The sequence below is a fragment of the Ambystoma mexicanum genome, chromosome 4q (genome assembly GCF_040938575.1).
Source record: "Ambystoma mexicanum isolate Mex_15411 chromosome 4q, UKY_AmexF1_1, whole genome shotgun sequence".
NCBI lineage: Eukaryota > Metazoa > Chordata > Amphibia > Caudata > Ambystomatidae > Ambystoma > Ambystoma mexicanum.
The window spans coordinates 750,045,464-750,072,521 of record NC_090928.1 but is presented as its reverse complement, the minus strand read 5'-3'; the positions used below and the strand labels follow the sequence as shown (position 1 = coordinate 750,072,521).

General features: G+C 49.5%; 1 protein-coding gene across 1 annotated transcript in view; it reads right to left on the bottom strand.

The window, feature by feature from the left end:
- LOC138467979 (serine palmitoyltransferase 3-like) overlaps nucleotides 1-27,058 on the bottom strand; it is a 1,171,530-nt gene that overhangs the window by 505,624 nt on the left and 638,848 nt on the right. The window contains exon 6 of the mRNA XM_069608334.1: nucleotides 13,923-14,016. Coding sequence (XP_069464435.1) covers nucleotides 13,923-14,016 — 94 coding nt within the window. The remainder of the gene's footprint in view (nucleotides 1-13,922; nucleotides 14,017-27,058) is intronic.

Sequence of the window (27,058 nt, the reverse complement as noted above, 5' to 3'; positions counted from 1 at the left end):
GGGAGCGAGTGCCTGAGGGCGAGATAGGGTATCCCCCCTTCTTTCCTAACACTAACCTACCCTATCCTTCCTCAGCTTTAATGCGTAAAAAATACAATCACAACCCTTACTTCCCCATTCACCACTACCTAGTACTGAGAAGAAGAAGAGGGAACTAGGAGTAATGCACGCTTCCTATGTGAAACACCACTCTAGTACTGGGATGAAGAAGAGGGGTATGCAGACATCCACTACTGAAGGTCAGGCATTTCCCAGTAATTGGGTTTGTTATGTTCAGGCAATAACAGCCAACAACACACACCTGAGACCCCTTAACAAGGCTCAGCTGTATAAAAGGTGGACCACAGGGGGCGTGGCTAGGCACGCCATCGAGAAGATGGCCACCTGAGTGACTCCGGCGTCGAGAGGTGGAGAAGGTGGAAAACAGCCACTCCTGGCATCCGGACCCTAATGCAAACGGCAGAATGTTGCATCTGACCTCGGCCGCTGCACCCCGCTGATTTCTGCTGCTCTGGAGGTGCCAGCATTCCATAGTACGAGCTTGGGCATTGGAGCCGTGGGACCTGCCGTGAGATGGCAGCCCCGTGCTGGTCCGGGTCATGAGGGGAGAGCTGTGTCCGGTCTGCAACTCAGACTGCTGATCCTCGTCGGAGTCGCCTTCGGCGTAGCCCAGGAGACGTGGTGGGCTGCCGGAGCATTGCGGCACCATGGCGCCACCCGCCTGCAGCGAGTAAAAGCACTGGACTCTGTGCTGAGGCGGGCCAGGGAGTGCGTGGAAGGCAGAGGAGAGGCCCTGTGGAGGCAGTGAGTCACTCACTGTCGGGGTGAGCGCCGTGGATCTGCAGGCACTGCTGCTGTGGGCGGTGAGAGGGCGCCCCCCCCCCGGACTACTTTCTAATGCGGCAGAGTCCCTCTGGTCCTGGTTTCATGCTGGCTGGGTGGCGCTGATCCCCCACGGACAGCGGGCAGATAGCAGAAGGAGAACGGCAGTGTGAGGGAGGTTGGCGGCCCCGCGAGGAATGGGCTCCTGGAGGTGCATGGAGCCGCCCCACACTACGGAGGCACACCTGCAGCCCGAATGCTCCCCAATAAAGTCGTGCTTTGGCACTGACCCGTTCTGAGGTCTAGAAAACAAGTTAATGGGGGAATGAAGCACACAAGGCCCTCCAGTGCCCCCACTGTTTGCAGCACTGTGTTGAATTTGCCCTTTAGGGGCCACAGAAGAGTGTTTAAGGTGCCAGCCTTTGGAAAGCCTGCCGCTTCATACACTTACTGCTCCTGTACCCAATCTTGGGGGCTGTCTGCCCTTGTCTGGTAATGTGATTCCTGGGACTCGACTGCAACCACTCCTGCAGCCCTGGTTGGAGCTCATATGGACTGACCATTGGCATTGAGGCCTTCACTTTGGATATAAGCTGGCCGGCTCTACGCCCGCTTACTGTGTGTCCCCTAGGTCCGGCACCTTCTCACTGACAGTCCATGGTTCTCCTGGGAGTGGCGAGCTGAGTTAACCAATGGGTCTCAGTCACCAAATCAATGTTCTACGGTCCTTGCCATGGCGAAAGTCCAGAAAACTGGCAAACAGGGGGACATCTCCACAATGCTACAGGCAGCGGATAGGAACAAGTGTACAGAGGTGGTAACAGCCCAGGTACATGGCACCGGCCATGTTTACGGAGATGTTCACTAAGTCTGACCTACATGATCTGCTGGACGAAATCCACAACGGGATTCACAAAAGTACGGAGGAGCTCCCCCACAAAGTCCTGGCACTGGATACAAGAGTCTCTGAAGCGGAACACAGGGTGTTGGTGGTGGAGGACACATTCTGTGAGCAATCTTACGTGGTGAGGGAATGTTCCAAACGACTGGAGACCCTAGAGGCATGCTGCACGTCCTTGGAGGACAAGCAGGAGGATGGGGGAAAATCTCTCCTACAGGAACAACTTCTGCATCTGGGGCATCTCTGCAGCAGTACGGGGCGAGGAATTACCGACCTTCATGGCTGATCTGTTTTGCTTCATCTTCGAACTGTCGGTGGAACGGGACATCGAACTCGACAGAACGCATCGCACCAGAACCCGCAATAACTCGAACCAGGACAGGCCCGCAGATGTTCTGTCCCCGGTTCATTTTTTCCAATTTAAGGAGCGCATAATGGCAGCTGCCAGACCCATGTCTACTATCACCTTCTGCAATATGTCTCTCTCCCTGTATCAAGACCTAGCTGCAACAACCCTGATGAAATGAAAAGGGATGCACCCACTATCTTAGTGGCTGCACACAAAAGAAGTGCCATACTGGTGTGGCTTCCCCACTGCCCTTCAATTTACCCACCAGGGGAGACGTTGGGCAGTGTGCTCCCTGTCAGAGGCTGAGTGTCTGTCGGAGGCTGAGTGTCTGTTGAATCCAGAGGGGCCTTGAGGGGTGGGTCATGAAGGAAGGGGGGAGGCTGATGGGGGTGCAGAGTCAACATCCTCGCAAAAATGGCAAAAGGTGGCAGAGGGAGGCGTCTGAAGGGCCCGGTTAGGAAGACTTGAAGGTGGAAGAAGCCCATGTGGGCTTTGGTCATGTTTCCCTGAGGAATCCCCAGGGGCGGGGGTTGCTGGGTCGCCTGCAGGGTGCAAACTGTTTTTCACCAGAAACGGATGAGAGAGCTGGGGCTTAGTGGCAGGAGAGGCCAGGAGTGATTCCCCGGAAAGCAAGGGTCCTTTTCTGCCCTCCAAGTCGGGCCCTAGGCAAATATTCCAAATGTTCGGAAGTTGCTCATGTTTGAGCTTGTTTGGGTGTGGGGGGTTGGGAGTGTGGGTGTTCTGTTTTTAAAATGTTGTTTGTGAGTCAGACAATTCCACTGGGGCATTGCTGTGGGAACAGTTCACGAGTCGGGAAAGAGGGGTGGAAATCTAAGTCTGTAGTGCCATGCTGGCTGAGGTAGCGAAAGTCACTGGGGGGGAAGGCACTCTGGTGATGGGCACGTGGAATGTTCAGGGCCTGAATCCCTGGTCAAAGCAAAGCTTTAAACCTTGCAGCGCGGCTCTCGCACGCTTTCACCTGGGGCCTGTCGCCAACGTGGAAATTAATCGAACAGACCCAGAAAGCAGTCGAACTTTACCAGTTGCCTTCCATAGATGGGAAACACCTGGGGCAGGAATTGGACTTCTCCTTGAGCTCAACGACCAGAAGCATGCTCTACTACATGAGGAGGGCTCTCCGCAAATGGGGAATTTCTAGGGGTTTGGGGCACCTCACACCCATGTGGAATAATCCAGGCTTCCAGCCGGGTTGCAGACGGGGAAGCTTTGGCAAATGAATTGAGGTTGGCTTAGTAAGCCTAAAGCAGCATTATAAAGGCAACAGGCCAATGACTTTCAAAGAATGCAAGCGTACTTTCAACCTACAAGAGTCTGAGCGCTTCAGATACACACAGCTGAGGCACAAGGCCTCTCACCCGCGCACTAGGAAGGGGGCTGGTAGACCCCTCTCTGTCCTTGAGCTGACACTACATGAGTGCCATGCGGGGGAGGGGCGGACCTTGAAGCTACACAAGCTTTTGGACACAGGAGATCCTGTCACTCACTTGCCATACATAGCTAAATGGGAAGGGGATTTGGGTGGCCCCATCGAGGACGAGGAATGGTTGAGAATATGGGGACGGATGCTCAAGTCCTCCCGGTGTGTCACAGACAGGGAATGTTCCTATAAGTTTTGATACAGATGGTATCTCACCCCGGAGAGACTGCACCATATGAATAGGGACTACCCGGTGATATGTTGGCGGGGTTGGGAAACAGTGGGCTCCCTCTTTCACATGGTGTATTCATGTCCCAAGGTGGGCCTTTACTGGGAGGAGTTGCTGGTTAGAATAAAAAGGATCACAGGGTTGGCCATCCCGATGGACCCGCGTTAGGTGATACTGGGGGATACGGGAGGTGGAGTGTTTCCTCTTACTGGTCCAATGGCCACTCTAGTTGGCCACTCTGGCTGGGCACCTCCTGCTGGCAGCGAAGCTGGTCATCGCCCGCACCTGGAAGTCGATTGAGGGCCTGGTGGTTCAAATGCGGTGGGTTACGGTCTGGGACCTTCTGGTGGCAGACAAAATCATGGCACTGTGCGAGGGGCGGTACACCAAGTATGTCTCGTGTGGTCCTCTTTCATTGACTTGACCTAGAGATGATCTGCAATGGCTGCTAGGCCCCCATTGCTGCAACACTTTTCCACTCTGTGATCCCACCTTGCACCTGGAAGAAAGGAGAGTGTGGGCGGAGACTGGGGGTACTTAAACACACACTATGTAAAATATATGTACAGTCACCTTTCGGTCAATGCGGTAAAGTGCAGTTTCCCGCCAAAACCTGTCGGGAGGGAAAGCAGACAAACTTTAATACATTGGCCCACTCCAGTGATAAATATCCTTAACTTAATAAATCCAGCCCTACAAAGATTGGAGCCTTGTGCTCTGTGTCAAGTGTGCACACACAGTAGGACAAGAATTACCCTTAGACAGTAGTATATCAACAATACACAATTTATTAGGCCCAGAACAAACACAAATGAATAATGACAAACACAGTAATAGCACTACTTAAACACACACTATGTAAAATATATGTACAATCACTTTTTGGTCAATGCAGTAAAGTGTGGTTTCCCGCCAAATCCTGTCAGTGAGGGAGGTGGGGGGGCAGACAAACTTTAATACATTGGCCAGCTCCAGAGATAATTATCCTTAATTTACAAAATCCAGCCCTATGAAGATTGGAGCATTGTGCTTAGTGTCAAGTTTGTGCGTAAAAGCGCTTGGTGATGCCTAAAGCTTACAAAGGACAATATTCAATGGGAAGAAAAAGTTAGCAAGAGGATTCTGGAGTGTGGAAATTCAGTTCTGAGAGTCAGAGGAGGATTTTCTGAGGAGAAAGCAGTTCTCCCCAACTTTCAGACGGCTTTAGGAAGCAAGAGCCACCCAAGTCAAGGCAAGGATCACAAGGGATTGTTTGTGCGTAAAAACGGGTTGGATGAACAAGAGGCCACCGGTAAGTGGTATGATTACTCACCACCCTTAACTCACTCCGGGTCCAAACTTGGAAGGCTTGGAGATGGTCGCCTGGAGTATGAAATCCCCTCCTTGGTTAAGTTTGGCAAGGAGATGCTTTGAAGAGTGTACTAGGACTTCCCCAAAGCTCGAGACAGAACTCGATGTAGCAACGCTCCAACGGAGGTGCCAAGGTACAAGCTGGTCAGTCCTTCCGAGACAGCTCGATTGCAGGGCAACAAGGAGGCATCGAGAGTGATTGGTCCCAGCACCTTTGATGTCTTTGGCGATCGAGCGCAAAGCAGGGCTCTACCGGGACAACAGCAGGCTCAGGGTGCCAAACCTTCTCTGCGTGGTTCCTGACAGGCCTTGAATCTGCGTTACTTCTCTGGACACTTGGCTCCGTGTATAGGTCGATTCGGACCGATGGGTTACCTGCAGGTCTGCACTCAGGTCTCCTCATCATATCCCAAAGTTCAGTGAGTGCTCGAACCCAGCTGGCCAATGAGGAGATCTGCCCCACTCATCCATGCCAGCAGTGGTCCAATCAGGGACCACCTTGGCTCTCATGCTCTCGTACACACCAGACATCCTGGCACCAGTAGTGTGGATTGGGACAAGACAGTCCCAGCCCACTTCGTGGGTACCTACACATGTGACATGCATTAGCCCACGAAAGCGCTGGCTTTCGCGGGTGAATGCATGCCCAAATAAGGACTCCCTGGGTCACAAAGGCCAGGGGGAAGGCCAACGGACAAAATGGCCAAAGGATAAGACAAATGACCTCGTGGAACGGCCATGATGGACACTCGCCACAGTCATGAACGAAGCGCGGTATGGCTCGGTACAGAAATGTAGAAACACATGAAAAAGCTTTTCCTGCCACCAGTATACTCCTAGGCACTTTGTCCAGTTACCAAAAAATCTTTAATGGAGGTCTAGGGCCTGAAAATATAAGTACCACAGTGCGCGGGACAGTAATGTACTTTGTGCACTGAAATACAGTTGCCAAAAGAGGCAACAAAGTCATAAGACTATGAGAAACAAAGTTTTTCAGTACTGACTGCCTGAAGGACAAGTCAGTTTCCTCATAACTATGAGCGAAAGCCCAGTGGAGTGGTGTGCTGAATGCTGTGCTCCACTGGTAGAAAGTCAGGACAGGAGTCTGAAAAAAAGCAAAAGGTTTAGGGGTCCACAAATATATAGGTAAAATAGAAGTAAGTGAAATGTTACTGAACACTCGCCCCTCCCAGACTAAGGACAGGGGGGCTTAATCCACCACTGTATGAGCTATATTCAAGTCGGTTAAACATTCTGGACAACCCATCAGCATAGCTATGTTTGACACCTGGCCTACGCTCAATGGAGAAGTTAAAGCCTTGCAGGCTAATGGACCACCAGAGCAATTTAGGATTTGCACCCGTCATGTTCTTAAGGGCCTAGGGCCAGTTTGCACAGTCAAGTGGTTCCCATAGAGGTAGAGCCTCAGTTTCCCTAATTATGTTTTACTGATGAAACCAATAGGGTGTTCCCTACCTTTGTCACCTAGCAGTGATAGAATGTCACCTATCCCAGTGTCAGAGACATCTGTCTGCACAATAAAAGATTTCTGATAGGCAGGAGCCCTGAGAAAAGGGACCTGGCGCAAGGAGTCCTTTAAGCCTTGAAAGGCCTTTTCACTCTCCTCAGACCAGGAGACCTTCTTGGGCTTCTTTGAAGTTGTGAGGGCAGTCAGGGGGGCAGCTATGATACCATAGTCTATTAAATTTCTGTAATACCCAGTGAGGCCCAGGAAAGCTCTCACTTGGGTATGGGTTGTGGGTGTAGATTTTACTGGGGAGAGGCTGAATTCTACTTCCACCAACCTCATGCCCCAAGGACACCACTGACCCCTGACTAATTTGACATTTGCCTGCCTTTATGGTCAGGTGGGCCTTCTGAAGAGCCTGCAACACAATCCCGAGGTGTTTCACATGTTCCTCCCAAGTGGGGCTGAGGACTGCTATATCATCCAGATATGCAATGCAGAATGCATCCAACCCATTCAGAACATGGTCAACCAACCTCTGGAACGTGTCAGGTACATTCTTCAAACCAAATGGCATTACCCTTAACTGACAACGCCCTTCTGGAGTTGCAAATGCTGTCTTCTCCATGGCATTCTCTGTGTCTACCCTGCAGTAAGATCAAAAATGATAAGGTACTTGGCAGCACCTAGCTTCTCTACCAGTTCATCTGTTCTAGGTAGAGGGTGTGCATCTGTCTTGGTGACAGCATTCAGAGCCCTGACATCCACACAGAACTTAAACTCAGAGGTAGCTGGCTTTGGCACCAGACCCACAGGACTGGACAATGGACTACTGGAGGGTTCAATCACCACAAGAAACAACATCTTGTTGACCTCAGACTTGACGTGGGACCTAACTTTGTCTGACATCCGATAGCTGCTACTTTTGGTAGGCACAATATCTCCAGTGTTAATGTCATGTGTGCACCAAGGTGTCAAACCTGGAGTGAGTGAAAACAAAGGGGGAAATTGCTTCAGCAGATTTCTAACCTCACCTTGCTACTGAGTAGACAGCTGAGGGGCCAATTTGACACCCTCAATGGAGCCATCTGAAGGACTGCCTTGGAACAGGTTAGAGAGGAGTTCAGATTCCTCTTCCCCTCTGATGCCCAGAACAGAGCAGTCTTTTCAACCCTAGTGATGAATGCCTAGAGTCTAATTAAATGGAACAATTATGGGGCTTGACCAGACCTTTCAAGGTCCACTAAATAGTTTACCTCACCAAGTTGCTCCACAACTCTGTAAGGGCCTGACCATTTATCCTGCAGGGCCCTGGGCCTTATGGATTCATAAATAATTAGGTCCTTCTGGTCAGGGGGGAAGTGTACAAGTGAAGCTTTCTGGTTATACCAATGTTTGACCAATGCCCTCAACTTGTCACTGGATCAGTAAGGCCATTCTCTTCATCAGTCCTAACAGATAGGGCCTCATCAGGGGTTGAGCGGAGCGGCAAAAATGCAGTGGCAACGCTATTACCACTGCATTATCGCTCCGCCCTCTCCCTAGTTTGGGCAGAAAGCTGGAGATTTACTCCCACCTCTGAGCTGGAGGTAAATCTCTAGCTTTCTGCCCATTTTCAGAGCTATTACCGCTGGTGCCGAAAATCCCCAGAGAGTGAGATGGACTCTCAAAGAAATGGGGAATTACTGCCTTATCACTATTTGGGATCTGGCACTAATGGCGCCGGACCGAGTAGCGGTAACGCTAATAGCGTAGGTGGTATCTCGGTGCAATTACCGCAGAGATACTGCCAAGCCTATGATGAGGCCCATAGGCCACTACATTTGTAGTGGCAGGAGGAATTGGAATCTCCCATCCTTCTTTGACTATAGCTAGGGATCCCCTGACAGGGGGAGCAAAGAGAAGTTTAAAGGGCTATATCCAACCCCTTGCTGAGGGACCTCTTTGGAGAAAAAGAGCTAGCATAGTAAGAGGAGATCCCACTTTCTCCACTGGGGCTCCCCAGGAGCTCCAATCATGCTTTTGAGAGTTCTGTTAAACCTCTCAACTAAGCCATTTTTTTGTGGATGATAAGCTGGTGAACCCCCCACTCCTTCCACATGGCCTGCATGTACTTGGACATGACGTTGCTGCCTCTGTCAGACACAACTTCTTTAGGGGAGCCAACCCCAGTGAATATACCAAGCAATGCTTTAGTAACTGACCTGGCAGTTAATGTCTTCAGTGCGATGACTTCAGGATATCTGGTGGCATGGTCAACTAACGCCAAAATAAACCTGCTGCCAGAGGATGTTGGAGGGTCAAGGGGACCAACAATGTCAATCCCTACCCTCTCAAATGGTACACCAACTACAGGGAGCGGTTCCAATGGAGCCTGTATTGTTGTGCCAGAGATTTGGAAAGTGGCACAACTCCTGCAGTGACCTTCTACCTGGACCCACATCTTGGACCAGCAGATGTACATGAATATCCAATCCTTAGTCTTCTTGATACCAAGATGACCTGCAAGGGGGACCTCATGTGCCAATTGCAAGAGGAAGGGTCTCACTTGAAGGGGAACCACCAACCGCCTATGGTCTCCTTCAGTTGACTCTGTGGGCTCGCTATATAGCAGCACACCTTCCCAATACATTCTATGTATTCCAGGAGGCTCACCCTCAAGCTGGAAACAGGCCTGACTTCTAGGGCCTTCCAAAGATGGGCACTCACGTTGGCCTTTTGCAAGGAAACTTTGCAATTCAGGATGGTCATGTGGGTTAAGTATTTCAGGCAGTCCCTCTTCCTCGTCAGGTTCAGTGGCTTGGCCACCTGCCTCCCCCTCAGTGGTGGGTGAGTTGGAGGGGAATATTCTCTTTCCCTCTCTTTTGCTTTTTGACACCTTTAATCTTGGGTTTCCCCTTTGGCATTGGCTCAGCCTTGATCTGAGAGAAAATCTTGTAACTACGACAGCTTTATTATTTTTGTGCGTACATTTACACACAAGTTTAGAGCAGAGGGCAGTGCAAAGGTCAGGTTACTTGACAGAAACCAGAATGCTTCTTTTGGTTTGTATCTACATGAATGTAATAGCAAGCCATGGAGAAAACCCTCTGAAACAGAATGTATTTCTCTGAAGCCTTTCAAAAAAGAAACTGCACACAGTGATAAAAGGAATTGTTTCTTCTGTTCAGCTTCTGCTTTGTTGTGTGTAGATGCACATGGAGCAAACACAAGCACTGTGCATATTTATTTTCCTAGCATTTTAGGATTGTATAATTAATAAATGGAAAACTAAGTTGCAATTGCGAATTAATAATTTGTAACACATTATGCTTTTTTACCAGTAAAAGAAAACCAGTATTGCACAATTGTATTTTTCAGAGTTCCTGTGATGTGCGCATAATCATGCAGAGGCAGATCATGTTTACACTTATAATTTACATTTACACTCTAATTATAAAAACAGTGCGAAAAAAGATGAGTATGCACATTCTAGTTTACATCCATTCAACCTTGCAGTCAATGGGGTACATTACTATAAAAGGTCAGTGGCAGCAGAATCTTTGCTCCAGGGTGAGTGATTGTCATTACACCAATCACCGGTGTTATAACCTCTGAAATCTTCATGACTACAATTAACAAACCCTGAACCTGACTCTACAGGAAGTGCAAGCGCTGTTCAAAAAGAAACAAATGAAAGTTACATTTGTAATTGAAATAGAACCTAAGCAAAACCTGTCCCGGTGATAATCCAGATAGATTTTGAACTTTAAGTAGAGCTTCATTAATAGTTTGTACAACATCTAGGCAGTGTGATTATTATACCTCAGTCGATACTCAGTTTACAACCTCTGAAGGATGTTAGCCAATTAGATAGCTCATAGCTCAACCGGTTGATTGCTCAATGCTGCAATCGTTGTGTGATCTGTAGGTTGCAGGTCTGAATCCCGCAAGGCCAGCTCAGCATTTCATTCTTTCGAGGTCCATAAAGGAGTACCAACTTTGGTTTGGTGATAGTTGTGATAAATATTTTCTATGTACAGCGCTTTTCCAAAAGTGCTATATAAATAAAAATTTGACCATGAGATTAGGTATAGAATTTAGCATGGAGTCCTTGGATCTCTGCACTGTTGTATCATAAAATTGGCATTCCATTAGGCATTAATAGCTCCAGGAAACTACGACTTTCATTAAACATCAAAAGACAATTCTGCTATCGAACCTCAAAACACACAATACAATTTATGTTTGCTTTACTATGAAATTGGCTAGGTTTTTGTGTTTTCAACATTTCAGTATATACAGGAGAGATCAAATGGCCAAACCTTAGAGAAATAATGAAATGTGTATTCTGTCACAGTGCAGAAAGCTGCCGCATGATAATGATTTCCATACAGTTTTTGCATACATCGGCTGGATGCCATATACATTTAAACTCTCTTGCAAAGGAGAAAAGTCATTTTGACTCTCTTGAAATCACATTTACACTCAAAGTTTAAAAATAGGGAGTAAAATACTCTCACCTCAAAATCCTATCTGGAGCACTGCTTACAGTTATCCTTACTACTCCCCCATTCAAAGCTAGAGTTGCAGACAAACTTTAATACATTGGCCAACTCCAGAGATAATTATCCTTAACTTAAAAATCCAGCCCTATGAAGATTGGAGCATTGTGCGTAGTGTCAAGTTTGTGCGTAAAAGCGCTTGGTGATGCATAAAGCTTACAAAGTACAATATTCAATGGGAAGGAAAAGTTAGCAGGAGGATTCTGGGATATGGAAATTCGGTTCTGAGAGTCAAAGGAGGATCTGCTGCGGAGAACAAAGCTGTTGCCAACTGTCGGACGGCTTTAGGAAGCAAGAACCACCCAAGCCAACACAAGGACCACAAGGTTCCAGTGTGCATAAAAATGGGTTGGGTGAACTAGGGACCACTGGTCAGTGGTATGATTACTCACTGTCCTTAGCTCACTCCGGGTCCAAACATGGCAGACTTGGAGATGGTCGCCTGCAGTATGAAATTCCCTCCTTGCTTAAGCTTGAAGGTGCACAGGCGCTGCGGGTGCAGATGCTGGTCCGGTTTACAACTGGAGCTGGTTCTCTAGTCACAAATGCAGGACAAAGAAATCACTGATGCAGCTGGTCTCAGAACACTTGAAGAAAGGCGGGAAAGTCACTAGCAGCAACCACCACCCTTGCACAGTGACGCAGGGGCACCCAAGTCTCACGGTCTGACACACGCTCCTCTCTCGCAGCCCAAAGCAGCTGGGTAAACAAAATTTGGCAAGGAGATGCTTTGTAGTGCGAGCTAGGATTTCACCAAAGCTCGAGACAAAATTCGATGTAGCAATGCTTCAACACCATAGCCAAAGTACAAGAGTGTCAGTCCACTGGAGGGCCCAGGGACACTTTCGAGTAGGCTTGTTTGCAGGGCAACAAGGAGGTGTTGAGAGTGATTGGCCCCACCACTCCAAGGACCTTTGCAGGTCTTCAGAGATGACACGCAAAGCAGAGCTCTACCGGGACAACAGCGGCCACAGGGTGCCAAACCTTCTCTGCGTAGTTCCGGACAGCCCTTGGATCTGCTTTACTTTTTTAGATACTTGGTTCAGTGTATAGGTCAATTCAGACCTATGGGTGATATGCAGGTCTGCACTCAGGCTCCCTCCTCATTCATATCCCAAAGTCCAGTGAGTGCTCGCACCCAGCTGGCCAATGAGGAGCTCTGCCCCACTCATGCACGCCAGCAGTCGTCCAATCAGGGACCACTGCGGCTCTCATGCTCTCATGCACGTCAGACATCCTGGCACCAGTAGTGTGGATTGGGACCAGACAGTCCCAGCCCACTTCCTGAGTACCTACACACATGACATTCATTAGCCCGCAAAAGGCGCCGGGTTTCGCGGGTGACTGCATGCCCAAATAAGGACTCTGAGGGTCACAAAGACCAGGGATGCCAACAGACAAAATGGCCAAAGGAGAAGACAAAAGAAGTTGTGGCACGGCCATGGTGGACACTAGCCACAGTCATGAGCCAAACATGCTAAGTGCAGTATGGCTCGGTAAAGAAATGTAAAAACACATGAAAAAGCTTGTGCTACCACCTAGGCACATTGGGCCTTATTACGACCCTGGCGGTAGCCGTGCCGGTAAACATGGCACAGCTGAGGCCAGGGTTGTTTTTTTCCAGCACCTGGCAATGGGGAATTACCGGGGCATTACAGCCCCGGCAGTCCCGGTAATTCCCCATATCCAGGAGCCGGGAAAAACGACTCCCAATTCCCATTCGAGTCCCATATTACTCAATGGGAATGGGGAGGACAGATGCACCGGCACTGTATGCAACAGTGCTGGTGCATCCTTCAAGGTCTGCATGCGTGGGACTTTCCGCCTGCCAGGTTACACCTGGCGGGCAGAAATGCACCTGCTTGCAGAACTCGGAGTATGCCGGTACGTTAACAACGGTGCCAGTAGCTTACCAGCACCGTTGTTCCTGGACCGGCATACTCATAGTGAGGCCTATTGTCCAGTTACCGTAAGGGATGTCTAGGGCCCGAAAACACAAGGACCCCAGTGAGCATACAGTAATGTACTTTGTGCACTGAAATACAGTTGCCAAAAGTGTCAACAAAGTCATAAGAAAGACTAAGAGAACAAAGTTTTTCAGTACTGACTGCCTGAAGGACAAGTCAGTTTCCCCATAACAATAAGCTAAGGCCCAGTGGAATGCAGCTGAAGGCTGTGCTCCACTGGCAGAAGTCAGGACAGGAATCTGAAACAAAAGCAAAAAGTTTAGGGAGTCCACAAATTTAGAGGTAAAATAGCAGTGAGTGAAATTCTACTTAACACTTGGACACCAGCCAATGTTAACGGTGCACGGTATACGACAAAGTAAGGTAACATAACATGGTCCAGTACATAATGTTTGGTGTTCTGTTCTAATATTCACATGCCAGTTGGTTTGCATTTTGCATGCAAATATGAAATCAGAATGCCAATTATGACTGCTCCGCCCAACGTCAGGTTGTTAATGGCAATACAGCCTGCAGCAACGGCAATACAGAAGCCTTCCTTCTCAGTCCTAGCTTTCCTCTTGCCAAGAAGTCGAGTTTCCAAGGCCCATAAATCCCAGTATTAAAGGTGCAGGCTTAACCGCTGAATTGCCAGCTTAATTTCTTGCTCTAGGATACGATCATTGCATAATCCACCAGTGCATTGTTGAACCAGGTAAGCCATACCTTTATCTAGTTCTCTTTTGAATAAAATGGACAACATGACGTAGGTGGTGCAAAGTCTTAAGTAGGTATATTGATTTTGTAAAGACAAGTATATTTAATGAGATTGCTCTTTGGCAAGACACTGCATAAAGAAACTGTCACATACTCACTGTTATGTTTGAAAACTCTGATAGTAGCTCCCGAGAGCCTGGCACCAAGTATCAGGGAGGTGTGGTTCAGCTCATCACTTAAAATAAGACAGCCCTAAAAAAGAAAACATCATTAAAAAGGACAGTTCAACAAGGTGAGCACATAAAAAGGATTTGGCTTAATGATATTTATTTTTCACACATTTCCATCTGAATTTTTTAATGTATATTTTTACAAAAAATGAAGTCACAATAAGTATTTTCTGCAATTACTTTTGAATGTATCCAGAGGTACTAAAGAGTTTAAACCGGGTCTACGTTGCCAGTAACACCATTTAGATAAACATAATCCACCAGGACGGGATACTCTTTTCATAAGGCACTTAAATCACTAGCGGACTGCAGTCCTGGGCATGCTGGTGACAAAAGGGGTCGTCGACTTCATGCACTGGTAAGCCTTGGCAGAAGGCCACTGCCATGAACCTGGTCACTGGCGTGGACACTGCCATTTTCTTTTTTTTCCTGCAGTTGCCACTTAAATACAGACAGGAACGCAATTTCCTTTGCAACTAATAGTAACACGCGTTGGCAATGCCAACAGTTTGGGATTTTGTGTAGGCATGGCAAAGGCACTTGCCAGACCTCGCCATAGTGTTATTAATTGTGCATTGATGGCAGCGGGTGCAAAATGGTGCAAGTACCTGGGCATAAAATTGCAGTGCCTTGAAAATGCCTAATACGTATGCACAATCCAAAACTGTTGACTTTGCTAATGCTTGATATTAGCAGGACTTCAGTGAAGGGCACACAGTGCTTATAAATAGAGTGGCTGAAGGTAGGCCTGGTTAAGAGCTTTTTATTACAGCAGTAGTGAGTTTACAGCTCCAAATGGGCCTCATTATAGGTTTGGCGGTAGCCTTGCTGGTAAAACCGGCAGGCTGCCGCCAAACTTTCCGAAAATTTCTGGCGCCCGCGAATGGGCAATTACCGGGTCATTACGGCCCTGCCGGACCCGGTCATTTTCTCATTCGCGGGCGCCGGAACGGAATGCTCCCTATTCCCATTTGAGCCCGATAGGGATTAATGGGAATGGGGAGGTCGGATGCACCGGCACCATTCAGAATGGTGCCGGTGCATCGGACATGCTGTGCTCGCGGGTGCCGCTCTGCCCGCCAGGTCAAACCTGCCGGGCAGAAAGGCACCCGCGAGCACAAATCATAGTTTGCCGGTCCGGGAACTACGGTACCGGCAAGCTTACCGGTACCGTAGTGCCCAGACCGGCAAACTTGTAATGAGGCCCAACTCTCAGAAGACTGCTTTGCCTGCCAGGCACTTGGAGCACAACGTTGGATGGTGGTAAGGCTTGATATAGCCAGCTCAAATAGATCCCAAGAGAATGGCCCTCATTACGACCCTGGCGGAAAGCGACTGACCGGAGCGCCACAGCGTAAATAGCGTTTCCGCCATTGCACGAAGGAGCAAAGTGCGGCCCATTCCGACCCATCGGGCACGAGCACCACGCCACGGCGGAAGTGCAAAGTCCCCGATGGCGGAAATGACCCCAAAACGGCCCACACCGCCGCCGTACGGCGCCCTAGGTGCAATACCGCCACCCCTCTTAGCGGTCACCGCAGTGTGCGCCTACCGGAAAGTACGGTGACCGGAAATATACGGAAACGGAAGTTAAAACATGGGCCCGGAACGGGAAACATCCCGGCGTACACCTATAAAAACACTAAAACCACACAACCACTAAAATCACTACCCTGAAACACACCCCAACCCGTCAACCACCCTAGCGAAACCAAGAAAAATGGGAAAAGTAGCGAAGAAAGCGTGCGACCGCAAGCGGCAGGTCCACTTCTCCCGTGAGGAACTCACCGTGCTAACAGAGACCCTCCAGGAGAATGCTGCCGTCGTCTTCTGCACGCAAATGACCAGGACGGCACTTGCAAACAAGAAGGCCATATGGGCTCTGGTGGCACAGCGGGTAAGTGCGGTGGGGACCGCACCCCGCACCCCACAGCAATGCCGCAAGCGATGGGACGACCTGCGGATACGCGTCCGCAGCATACTCTCTGCCAACCGCAACATTGCCACAGCCACCGGGGGAGGTCCTGAATCACCCATCAAGTTGACCCCCTGGGAAGAAATCTGTGCCTCCACCATCGGAATGGAGAGCATAGAGGGAGTCGGAGGGATGGAGAAAGGAGTGCAGACATCCGAAGATTCAGGTAGGTGGGCCAGATAAAACAATGCCAAATCCACACAGTCCATCCATGTGAAGTACCATGCGTCCACATAGTGCAACAGAAACACATGTCCAGGAGAACGTCCACACACATCGGCCTGATAGCGCACGTTAAAACCCACAATAAATACATAAATAATTAAAAACCCCTAATACACGCACTACACGTGCAGCAGGCACACCCTAACTGCAGGCTGCCAAACAACTGCACCCTCACTCCACACACAAATCAAAGCACCTCCAAGGCCCCGACCCAAATCACCCTCAGGTACCACCCCAAAGCATGTGATACAATGCCATTCCAATTCCCACAGACCCATCAATAACCCTCGCCCTCCTTTACTCCACCACAGGGTCCGATCCAAACGACGAGCTACAGGACACCCCTACCAGCACACCTGCAAAGAGGGCCAAGACCAACGGCCAGAGACCCTCCACCTCAGCTGCACGCATCAAGACACAGCAGCAGCACAAATCAGGTGGCAGCACAGAGGAGGGAACATCAACAGGCACCCCAGCAGCCAGCATGCCCACAACACCACCACCACAGGTCCCCCCAATGGATGCCACAGAAGGCACTGCCTCTGGTGGCAGCAGCACCATAGGTGACACCCCATTGATGGCAGCATGCTCGGACACAGAAAACGGGGATGCCGAAGTCAGATCCATCCATGACCTGTCCCAATCCCCCTGTCTGTCCCATCCCGTACAACATGAGGATACCACGCAGGGGCACCCACAAGACGACGACTGGCCATCCCCCACAAGCCCTGTGGCAAGGCAACATGAGGACAACAGCCCCTCTGTGACACCCCCGCAAATGGCCATGGCCCAGCAGAGGCAACAGTCCCTCGACCAGTTGATCAAACAACAGCAGCAACTGGCCACACTCCTCAAGGACCATGCCGATGAATGTGGGGGCACTAAGGCAGACATAGAAACATCAACTGAGACACTTAGGGCAGAAATGGAGAGAGGTACAGAGACGCTAAGGGCACAAATTGAGAGAAGCACCGAGAGCCTGAGGGGGGAACTGCATGCGACGTCCAAAGACGTATGTGCCGAACTTGCCGCAGTGCGCCGTGTGCTCACTGAGCTCTCGCAAACCCTTAGGGACATGCATGGACGTGAGCAGGCAGACACATCATCCGTTGCAAGTTCCGTCCAGGGCAGCCCCCAACGTAGATCTGGAAGGAACCTGCGCTCCACAGGCAGGGGTGCCCCTGATACCCGCAGAGGGGGCATGCAATAGCGACAGCCCACTGACAATGAGCATTTTTGGACACTGGTGTTCGGGGGGGAGGTAGGAGGGTGGAGGGGGTGTGTTGGGCTCACTTGGGTGGCGGGTCGATAGGGTGTTCAACATGATATCACATATGCCATAAAAAGTGCACGATCAACCAATGAGAAGTGTGGACATTGATCTTTGTGTACTAGGCCATCATAGGCGTACAGTCCATATTGTGCATGTCCCAGACACACGCAGTGCCACGAGTCCCGTGTCCATGTATCAGCCACCAGGCGTGAGTGCTAGAAGCATACATCAATGAGATGCTGACGAATGTCACGGGCCTCCGGTGCCTCGCAGACTCCATGAGGTGCTGCCACATCCCCACCCTCATCATGACCATCATCAGGTGCTTGCAGTTCTGCGTCAGGGGGCATGGGCACATTTCTACGTACGCACATGTTGTGGAGCATGACACATGCCATCACCATCTTTGCCACCTTCTCATGGCGGTACAGGAGTGCCCCACCAGACCTGCTGAGGCAGCGGAAACGAGTCTTCAGTAGGCCGAATGCCTGTTCAATGACTACACGGGTACGTGAGTGGGCATGGTTGTAGTCCTCCTCATGCTGGTCCCGTGGGTTCCGGACTGGTGTGAGGAGCCATCTCTTCAGTGGATATCCAGCATCACCTGTATGTGGACGAGAAACGTATGATGTGGAATGCCATTGATACGTACGCACACCCCCCCCCTTCCTGGCAGGTCATTGCCAATTCACATACCCCACATCATCATGCATGTAATGAGACTCACCGAGTAGCCAGGATCTGTTCCCTGCGTGTCGCTCCATGTAGCGTGGTATTGTAGAGTTCCTCAAGACCATAGAATCATGGGTTGATCCAGGGAATCGGGCACAACAATGTGTAATGATCCTGTTGGAGTCACACACCATCTGTACATTCAGGGAATGAAATTGTTTTCGGTTGCGGTACTGGGCCTCCATGGCATGTGGGACGACCAATTCAACATGGGTGCAGTCGATGGCACCAATGCAACCCGGTATGCCGGCAAGTGCATGGAATCCCACTTTTGTGTTGGTTATTTCCTGCTCCGAGCGTGGTAGAGAGATGTAGTCGTCTGCGTGCTGCAGGAGGGCATCGAGCACTTGCAATAGTGTCCGTGAGAACAGTGGCTGAGAAATGCCATGCAACTGTCCGACTGTGTGCTGGTAGGTGCCTGTGGCCAGGAAGTGTAGTACAGACACCACCTTCAGTAGGGGTGGGATGGCGGTTGGGCTATCTATCATGCTGACAAGGTCAGCCTGTGTCATGTCCACAATGGCGGCTATGGTGTCCCGGTCCAGACGGTAGAGGGTGTGGATCTGCTCATCAGTGAGGTTGAACGGATGTGCTCGGAGGCGTGGGATTGCGGGCTGCCTGCGTGGTGGTAGTGGCTGTGCTGGTGGGCCTTGCTGGCCCTGCCTTGGCCTCCTCCTCCTCCTGCGTCTCCTCCGTGCGGCTGGTTGTAGTTGGTGTTCGTCTTCTTCTTGGAGTCGGAGCACTTGCAGTGCTATCAGGTCCCCCAGGGCCAACATCGCGAGTCCTGCCGGTAGCATTTCGGTGTGGTTGTGGGAGGAGACTGGCTGTGCAATTTATGTGTTTTCAGGCTGTATGGCCTCCACCTGTGGTGATTGATTCCACCTGTGCAAACTGCTCTCCCCTTTGGCCGAGCACGTCCCGCGCACAACGCTGCAATTCGGGGAATTGTATCTTGCTATTGCAATCATGTATTTGTACCCGATGGCCGTGTAAGATTGGTTGATATGTTCATTCTGCTGTGGTCCCATTGTTTCACATACTATCTGTGCAGTCGCGAACAGACTTGTGAGGGGTCAGTGGAACGTAGTACTCGAGTAACGGTGGGCCCTCATGCATCACTGTACCGAGTTGCAACGACGGGCGGGGCGTCCCATTCGTGGGTGAAGGCAGTTGCCATTTTCACACACAGCCGCACTCGATGGAATAATTAGTGATTTCAAACGGCCACAGATGCCTTTTCGACGTGATGTTGCAAATGAGGAATTCGAAGGGCGGCGCTTTCGGTTTCCAGCTAGCGGCGAGGAGATGCCCACAGGTCTGACTGCAAATATAACGTTCTATTGTTCTATGTCCTTGAGACAGGGCCCATGGCGAGGAGGCAATGATTGATATGAATAGTTTTGGATGCGCAATAGCTACGTGGGCGATGAGGCCGGCCGTTCCCAAATACATGTTACTTCACAACACTGGAATTACGGGCTGGGGCACTGTGGATTTAGCAGGCTGCATAACGCACAGACTCAATGGATGTTTCTAATGTCATGTGAGTAATTATTCAGGCGTTTTGATCCCGGGATGAGGGAATGATGGATGGATGCATGGGCAGGTGATTTGATACAGAGTTTGCCATGTACAGGGCTTCTTGGGATCTATCCGCCTCCCCTACGCTATGTGATGCAGGGCTGCCATAGTGGGACCATCGTCCATCTGGCCTTGTTGAGCCCTCCCTGTCTCGAGGCGCCCTCAGACACTTGTGTCCATGCACGTTAACATTCCCATCTGATGGAATCTGTTTTGACAGACGCATGCACAGGTACACTCGTTTGTGATGGTGTTTGCACCTCGATATAGATGGTTATGAGTCGCAAGTGGTTTTGGGGTGGTGATGATCCTTTTGAGTGGGCTAGCATGCATATGGCTGTGGATTTCGTGTGTTCATTGAAGTGAGTTGTTGGAATGTAGTTCTGATGGCCATTCTGTTCTTTTTCTTTTCTTTTGGTTGACAGGTATCTCCTCCCCTTTTGCCACTGCCATCTGTATGCCACTCCTGCAGATGGATTTTACTCCCGACACCTGCTGCTTCGTGTTAATCAGTGGAGCAGCATTACGATCTTATGGGACTATCGCCAATGGCCCACATGCCCTTACGCAGTACTCGTGGCTCGGAGCAACATTTCGGCCTTTCAGCTGGACTAGTGCCTCCCCATTGGGACGGCCCTGCGGTTCTGTGCGCTTCCATGTTGCCTTTTTGTACGTGAATGTGGCTCTGTGTACCATGGGGGAACAGGGCGACACACAGGTAGTGGCTGGTCATTTCTTGCGGAAGCAGCCCACAATGGTGATTAGTGTTTTGGAGTTCATGGCCTGATGGCTGTATGGGCTTGGTGATTTTGATGTGCATAAAATTTCTATTCTGATTTGGCCCGTGTAGCGTTTTTCTTTGCAAGTGATGTGGCATATGCCTATTTGGGGGGCGATGTATTGTGAGGAGATCTGCATTGGGTTCCAGCTTCGGGGTTTAGTTGCGTGGTACTGTGCTGTGCGCGTTTGCCTACGAAGCCCAGTGAGGTCAGGGATGGGGGCTGCCAATATGACTGTTTGAATGTTGTCATGCTCAGGGGCGGGGGATTGGGTTTTGTGTAACAGATGCCGGTCAGCCAGGTGGACTGGTGGAATGATGTGATTTTCGGAATATTGCTGGTCACAGGTGCCTGTGTTTGCGTGCGTTTCTTGGTGGGGGACTGTGGTCATGTCCATTGGGATGGCTTCTGTATTCGTGCCATCTGTGCCCTGCAGCTCCCATTGGCCCCTCTTGTGTTTCTTTTGTTCGTTGCCATGCATGGGTGACTTGTACATTTCAATGGTTGCATTGTGGCTTCATTGCACCTACGGGGAGTTGTACTTTGTGGGCAGGGAGCGGTGTACAGGCACTCAGTGGGGCCGTTTACGGTTGATTCGCGATGCCGTACTTCTCGCCATGGCGGAATGGTACATTACGCCATGCCTGATGGCGTTAGGTACATGTCCGCTAGGGTCGGAATTGGCGTACCGTTGCGCCATGGTGGTGTTTGCGGTTTGGCATGGCGCGCGCGCGTGCTTGGTGCAGTTAGCGTTGGCGTTCACTACGGTGTCGCTAATGGCTTCGTACTTTGCGGTGACGGGTCATAGTCGCACCGAGCGCTATTCGATGGCGGTATTGCATTTCCGCCATCGTTTTTCGATTTCCGCCAGGGTCGTAATGAGGGCCAATGTGTTTTGGGTGAGCACGGGCAGGTGGTGAGTGGGAATGGCCATAAGGATTAGCATAGCCATGGACAGTCAATGGGTGGGTAAAAAACGAATCAACACCTACAAGCTTTGTGTCCCTCCTCATATGGCGTTACTTCCTAGCTGCATTACAGTGCAATAGTTTCTCCTTATTGGTGGCGATTTAGCGCCACATGATAGCCAAAACTAAAAATGGAGATTTAACATTGGCGGAAATACCCATTAAAGTACTACGGACTCCATGACCAAACATTAACAACACCAGCCCGCCATTTATAAGCTGTCAGTTTTATCGCTAATACAAGTGGCAGTAACAATAAATGAGTATTGCAGTATTTCAAACTCATAATGAGGTCCATTGGCCCTGCTGCTATTAATGCCAGGTACTTCGATCACAAAGTTTCATGCTAAGGCTTGATAAAGCTAGCTCTAAGAGATGCCGGGAGGATTTGTTTTTGGGGTAGGGAGCAGGAAGTGGGTGGGAATGGTCATAGGAATTAGAATGGCCATGGGCAGTCATTGGCCCTCATTACGAGGTTGGAGGTAACCATGCCGCATTTAGCATACCTTACCGCATACCGGGCCTGGGTTCCTCAAATGAGGACCTACCGGGCCAAAGCAAACCTTGGCGGACCTGGTAATTCCTCGTCCGAGGAACCTGGACCCGGTCCATCCCCATTCGAGCGCCCATGGGGCTCAATGGGAATGGGGAAGGAGCTAACAACGGCCCGTTTATAACAGGCCTGTTGTTAGCTCCCTGGTCTCCTTGTGGGACCCGGTAAGGACCCCTGGTTTTACCAGGGGCCCATTGCGGGTCCTGCGAGGAGACCTCGTAATAGGGCGGAATTGGTTTACCGGCACCATTACTGGTGCCGGTAAACCCATTCCGCCAACCTCGTAATGAGGGCCAATGGGTGTGAAAATAGCCAAACAGCACCAAGAAGCATTGTGTCCCTTCTCATATGCCATCTGTCCCTAGCTGTACTCTAATGCATACGTTTCGGCTTATAGGTGGTGCTAAAGAGCCAACTAATAGCCAAAAGTAAAAATGGCTGAGGTGCATAGACAAAGTGGAGCTCAAGACAGCAGGAGCACAGCGCAATATGAGCTAGTCCTAGTGAGCACAATATTATGCCTCGGAAAGTCCTGCAGTGGTGGGGGCTGGGGTGAAAGGGGTAGGCAGTTTACATGAAAGACTGTAGAGGAGGTGGGAGAACCGAAGCACTGCAGGGGTAGTTTTGCTAAGCTTACTTGCCTGTAGCTGCTATCATGCAAGTGCCTTTCCGTCACTCTGCAAGTGTTGCATTAGGTGTTTCTGCTCGTTTTCCCTAGATTCCATGCTTCAGTGCCACTGTGGTTATGCCCCCGTTCTGCATTGTGATTGGCTGTTAAGTACAGGTTGCAGAGCAAGCCACAGGGGAGCACGGTTCGCCATAGGGGTAAGTAGCTGCAATCCCTGGCTAGCTCTAAATGGCACCAGGGCTGGCCTTAGGGCAGGGCAGGCCGGGCGTCCGCCCGGGGCGCCATTAGCCCCCCACCACACCAGCTCGCAGGAGTCTTTCAAGGTCTTCCCCGAGCTGGCGTAGTCAGAGAAGGCGCTGCAGGCGCCCTTTCATTATTAAATGTTAATAACAATAGGTGCTGATGCAAAGACCCTATTCAGATGATTACCTCCGAGCTCTAACTCATGCATTAGCATGAGCGTCCTATTCCAATGATTAACCCCCTGCGAGGTGCCGGTGCGAGAAGGTAAAAAACAAATGTGGCGCATCCTGCCCCCCCACTCAGTTCCCCCACACCCCCCAGCATTGTAGCTGTCTTAGTCACGGCTCCTGATGCTATAAGAGAGCAATGCGGAATGCATATTCACATGCAAGAAAATCTCACCAGGAGTTGGGCAGGGGATTCGCACCTGTATGAATTAGCGCACATATAGGACCTCATTACAAGGGTGGTGCTCCCGTAATGAAGGGTGTCGGTACGGGACCGGCACCCTTCATTACGGGAGCGCCGATTACGAGGTTCCCTTTGCGGGACCCGGACCAGACGTCTGGTAAAACCAGACATCTTTTCCGGTCCCGCGAGGGGAAGAGGGAGGTAATAACGGGCCATTCGTAATGTGCCCGTTGTTACGTCCCTTCCAATTCCCATTGAGCCCTATGGGGGCTCAAATGGGAATGGGGAATGGTTCCTTCAAGGCGGAATAACTGGGTCTTCCAATGTTGGAATGACCCGGTTATTCCTCATTGAAGGAACCCGGTAATGGAGCCCGGTTTGGAGACAGCCATGGTGTTAATAGCACCATGGCTGCCTCCAAACTCGTAATGAGGCCTAGTTTTCTGTTGAATTACAGTGGGATCCATTATCTCGCCAGTTAGCATGGCGGGCGACTCCCCCATTGATTGGGCTTCCCTTTGTACTACGATATGTATTGGACACATTTCTAGAGAAGTTAACTCTGCTGCTATAATCGAATCTGGTATTTTTTGCTAAATGGATTAACAACACTTCCATACAAGAATCTGTGGTTGTGCTGTGAGATGTTAGTTTCGAGCTGAGGCCGTCCGCCGCACTCCTGGAGGGTGCTTTTGCAATGCGCAAAAACCTCTAATATCAGCCGTTAGTGAGTGAGCACGAAGCCGCGAAGATGTCACAGCTTGACAAGATGCACTTGCGTGACTGTGAACCTTTGCGGGTTTGGGCTTCGCTTAATTTAATAGTTTGTTGATTTCACTAGGAGGTGGCATGACTGTCTTTAAAGAGTAAGCACCAGTCATTGAGGCTAAACCTTGCTTATACGATGCAGCCTGGGCGGAAGTGAAATGCCACGTGGTGAGGGGTGTGAGAACTTCAGGGCACACTAACAGATTTGGACCAAAACATGTAGCAGGATAACTCACCGGCCCACCAGCCCTCCTGCCTAACTGCGTAACTGCACTCTCCAATGTACTCCTCAGTGCAAGCGGACAGGGGTTTTTATGGGCAGTTGGTGCAAAAAGGGGCAGAGCCTGCAAGTTTCCCCAAGAAAATGTAGTAATATAGATCCACAATTCACAATTGCAGTTTCATTCACTTTGCAGGGGGACCCAGGGTGAACAGTGAACCACCCGAGAAATTGGATACGTGAAAATCCTGTGAACATTTTGTCAAAGTGGGTCTGAGCCCGGCAGAGCAGGAACCGAGATGAATAGTGAATCACCTGAGAAATTGTGTACATGTGAAATCCTAAGAAGAAAGGAACTTTAATGTTTGATTGTCGCATCAGGCCCTCTGAAGTAAGAGACTTTAAATGGCAAAGAGACTTTGGACCTCATTACACGGTATGCGGTAACCATGGCGCTATTAGCACCATGGTTGCTGCCGGTATTTTACCGTGTCCGCTTTGGTGGATGGCGGAATTACCCCCCTACTCCAAGGTGAGCGGGGGCGATAATTCCCCATTCACCAAGGCACTTCTCCATTCCCATTTTTGCCCCCACAGGGCTCAATGGGAATGGGGAAGGAGCTAATTATGGTACCGCAAATTGCGGTACCGTAATCAGCACCAAGGTTCCTTTGCGGGCCCGTTCCTTAACGGCTGGTAAAACAGCCTTACAGCATGCATGCAAATGCGTGTGGACAGGTGTTTTTATAGGAAGTTGGTGCAAAAAGGGGCGGAGCCAGCAAGTTTGCCAAAATAATGCGGTAATATATAGCTCCACAATTCACAATTTCGTTTCATTAACTGGTAGATGTTCTCCTGCGTAACTTCACTCTCCAATGCACTTCTCAATGCGTGCATTATAATGCGAGAGATACGCTCCATACCTCGGAATGATGTTGCTGAGGGAGCATCTCAAGTTCCTGCATCCCCTCGGCAACTTGTAATAGAATTGCACGTGCGTTCGTAATGCTGTGTGCTTCCAATCGAATCAAAAAACAACGCAGCAAACACCCAGGAACGTACCCATGTCTTTCATGCAATAACTGTAACAATGTGACCAAGGGTAACATCATTACTCATTCAAGTACTGGTGAAAAAATCATACTCAAGGATCATGCTACATGCGAAACACAGAAAGCAATATATGCGATCAAATGCCCATGTGGCCTTACATATGTTGGACAAACCAGCCGTAAAGCACGGATTCGCTGGAATGAACACAAATCCAATATAAGAACAAACAACCGTCATTCACCGATTGCAAGACATTTTCAAGACCATCAACACCAGTCATCTCAGATGAGGTTTCAAATTTTGGAGGTAATAAGAACTAAAAACTTACGCATGAACATTTCAAAGAAACCTGAATAACGAGAAGCGTATTGGATCGATAGGCTTGGAACGGTTGCCCCCGCATGTTTAAATGAAGAACTAGATTTATTTTGTTTCTTATGAACTTGGTAAAAATGAAGAATGTAACCCACAAAGGTAATTAATGATTACGTGGGGTCATATGTATGGTAGTTTAAAGTACAACATTGCATTTGTTGTTGAACAGCTAACCTGAATTTGGTGCAAACAGCACTTGCAACAGATGGGATTCATATGAGCCACTATGTGATACAAGAAATAACAAGTGTCAATGAATAAGTATGCCATGCCAGAATGACGGTACGCACAATATGTATAAAGTATTTCACATGCAAGGTAAGAAAAAATATGTGATAATAAGCAATCATGCTATGCTACAACAATAGTATGCACTATATGTACACAGCAATTCACATATATGTATGGGGACGGTTTTTCAGTTGCTTCCCAGCACAAGCTACGTTTTTTACAATTATGTCACGTGAAAAATACCTATGTATGGGGACGTTTTTTCAGCTGCTACCCAGCAACAGCTACGTTTTTTATCATTATGTCACTTATTAAATACCTCATCAGCAGGTCAAGCACACATTATGGAGCTTTATCACACGTTAATCAGCAACCAACACATTTTCTTGTATCACGCGTATAGATCGCATTGTTCCGTACTTGGAACAGTACATCAGCTTGTTTGACTATACCATTGTACATAATCAACAAGTTATTATGCCCCACAATAGTTAAGGAGCAACAATTATTAAGATCTCGGCACGTCAGTCTACTCGACTCTTTGGTAGAGTTCGGAATGACTTATACACTGTTATCGGCTTCAATATACTACATTTCCCAAGCACCCGTTGACTATAATTTCACGTCATCACGTGTTCCGACGTGATGACGTAGTATTTTTAACTCCAACTCGCGATGCGCAGCGTTCTGTTTCAAGGGGAAACTGCTGTTGCCCCGGACACCACAGCGCTGCGGACCCTCGAGACGACCACGTTAGCTGGTGAGAACAGGTAAGCGCGCACATAATGCTTGCATGAGGATATGTATTTTTAGAAATACCCGTTAGCCTACTAATTTATACACGTGTGCTTCGTTCAGAGGGTACCAGCCACATGCAACATACCGCCTCATGATGTCTTTATAGGATTAGACACAGAGCATTCCTCACCGGCGGCCGGATGAGGTAAGACAGTACATTTATTGATGCTTGTGGTCTCCCACAATATACTGTTAAATAACACGCAAGCAATCTCTTTGGGATTAGGGTACATAATTCAAGTTCATATAAA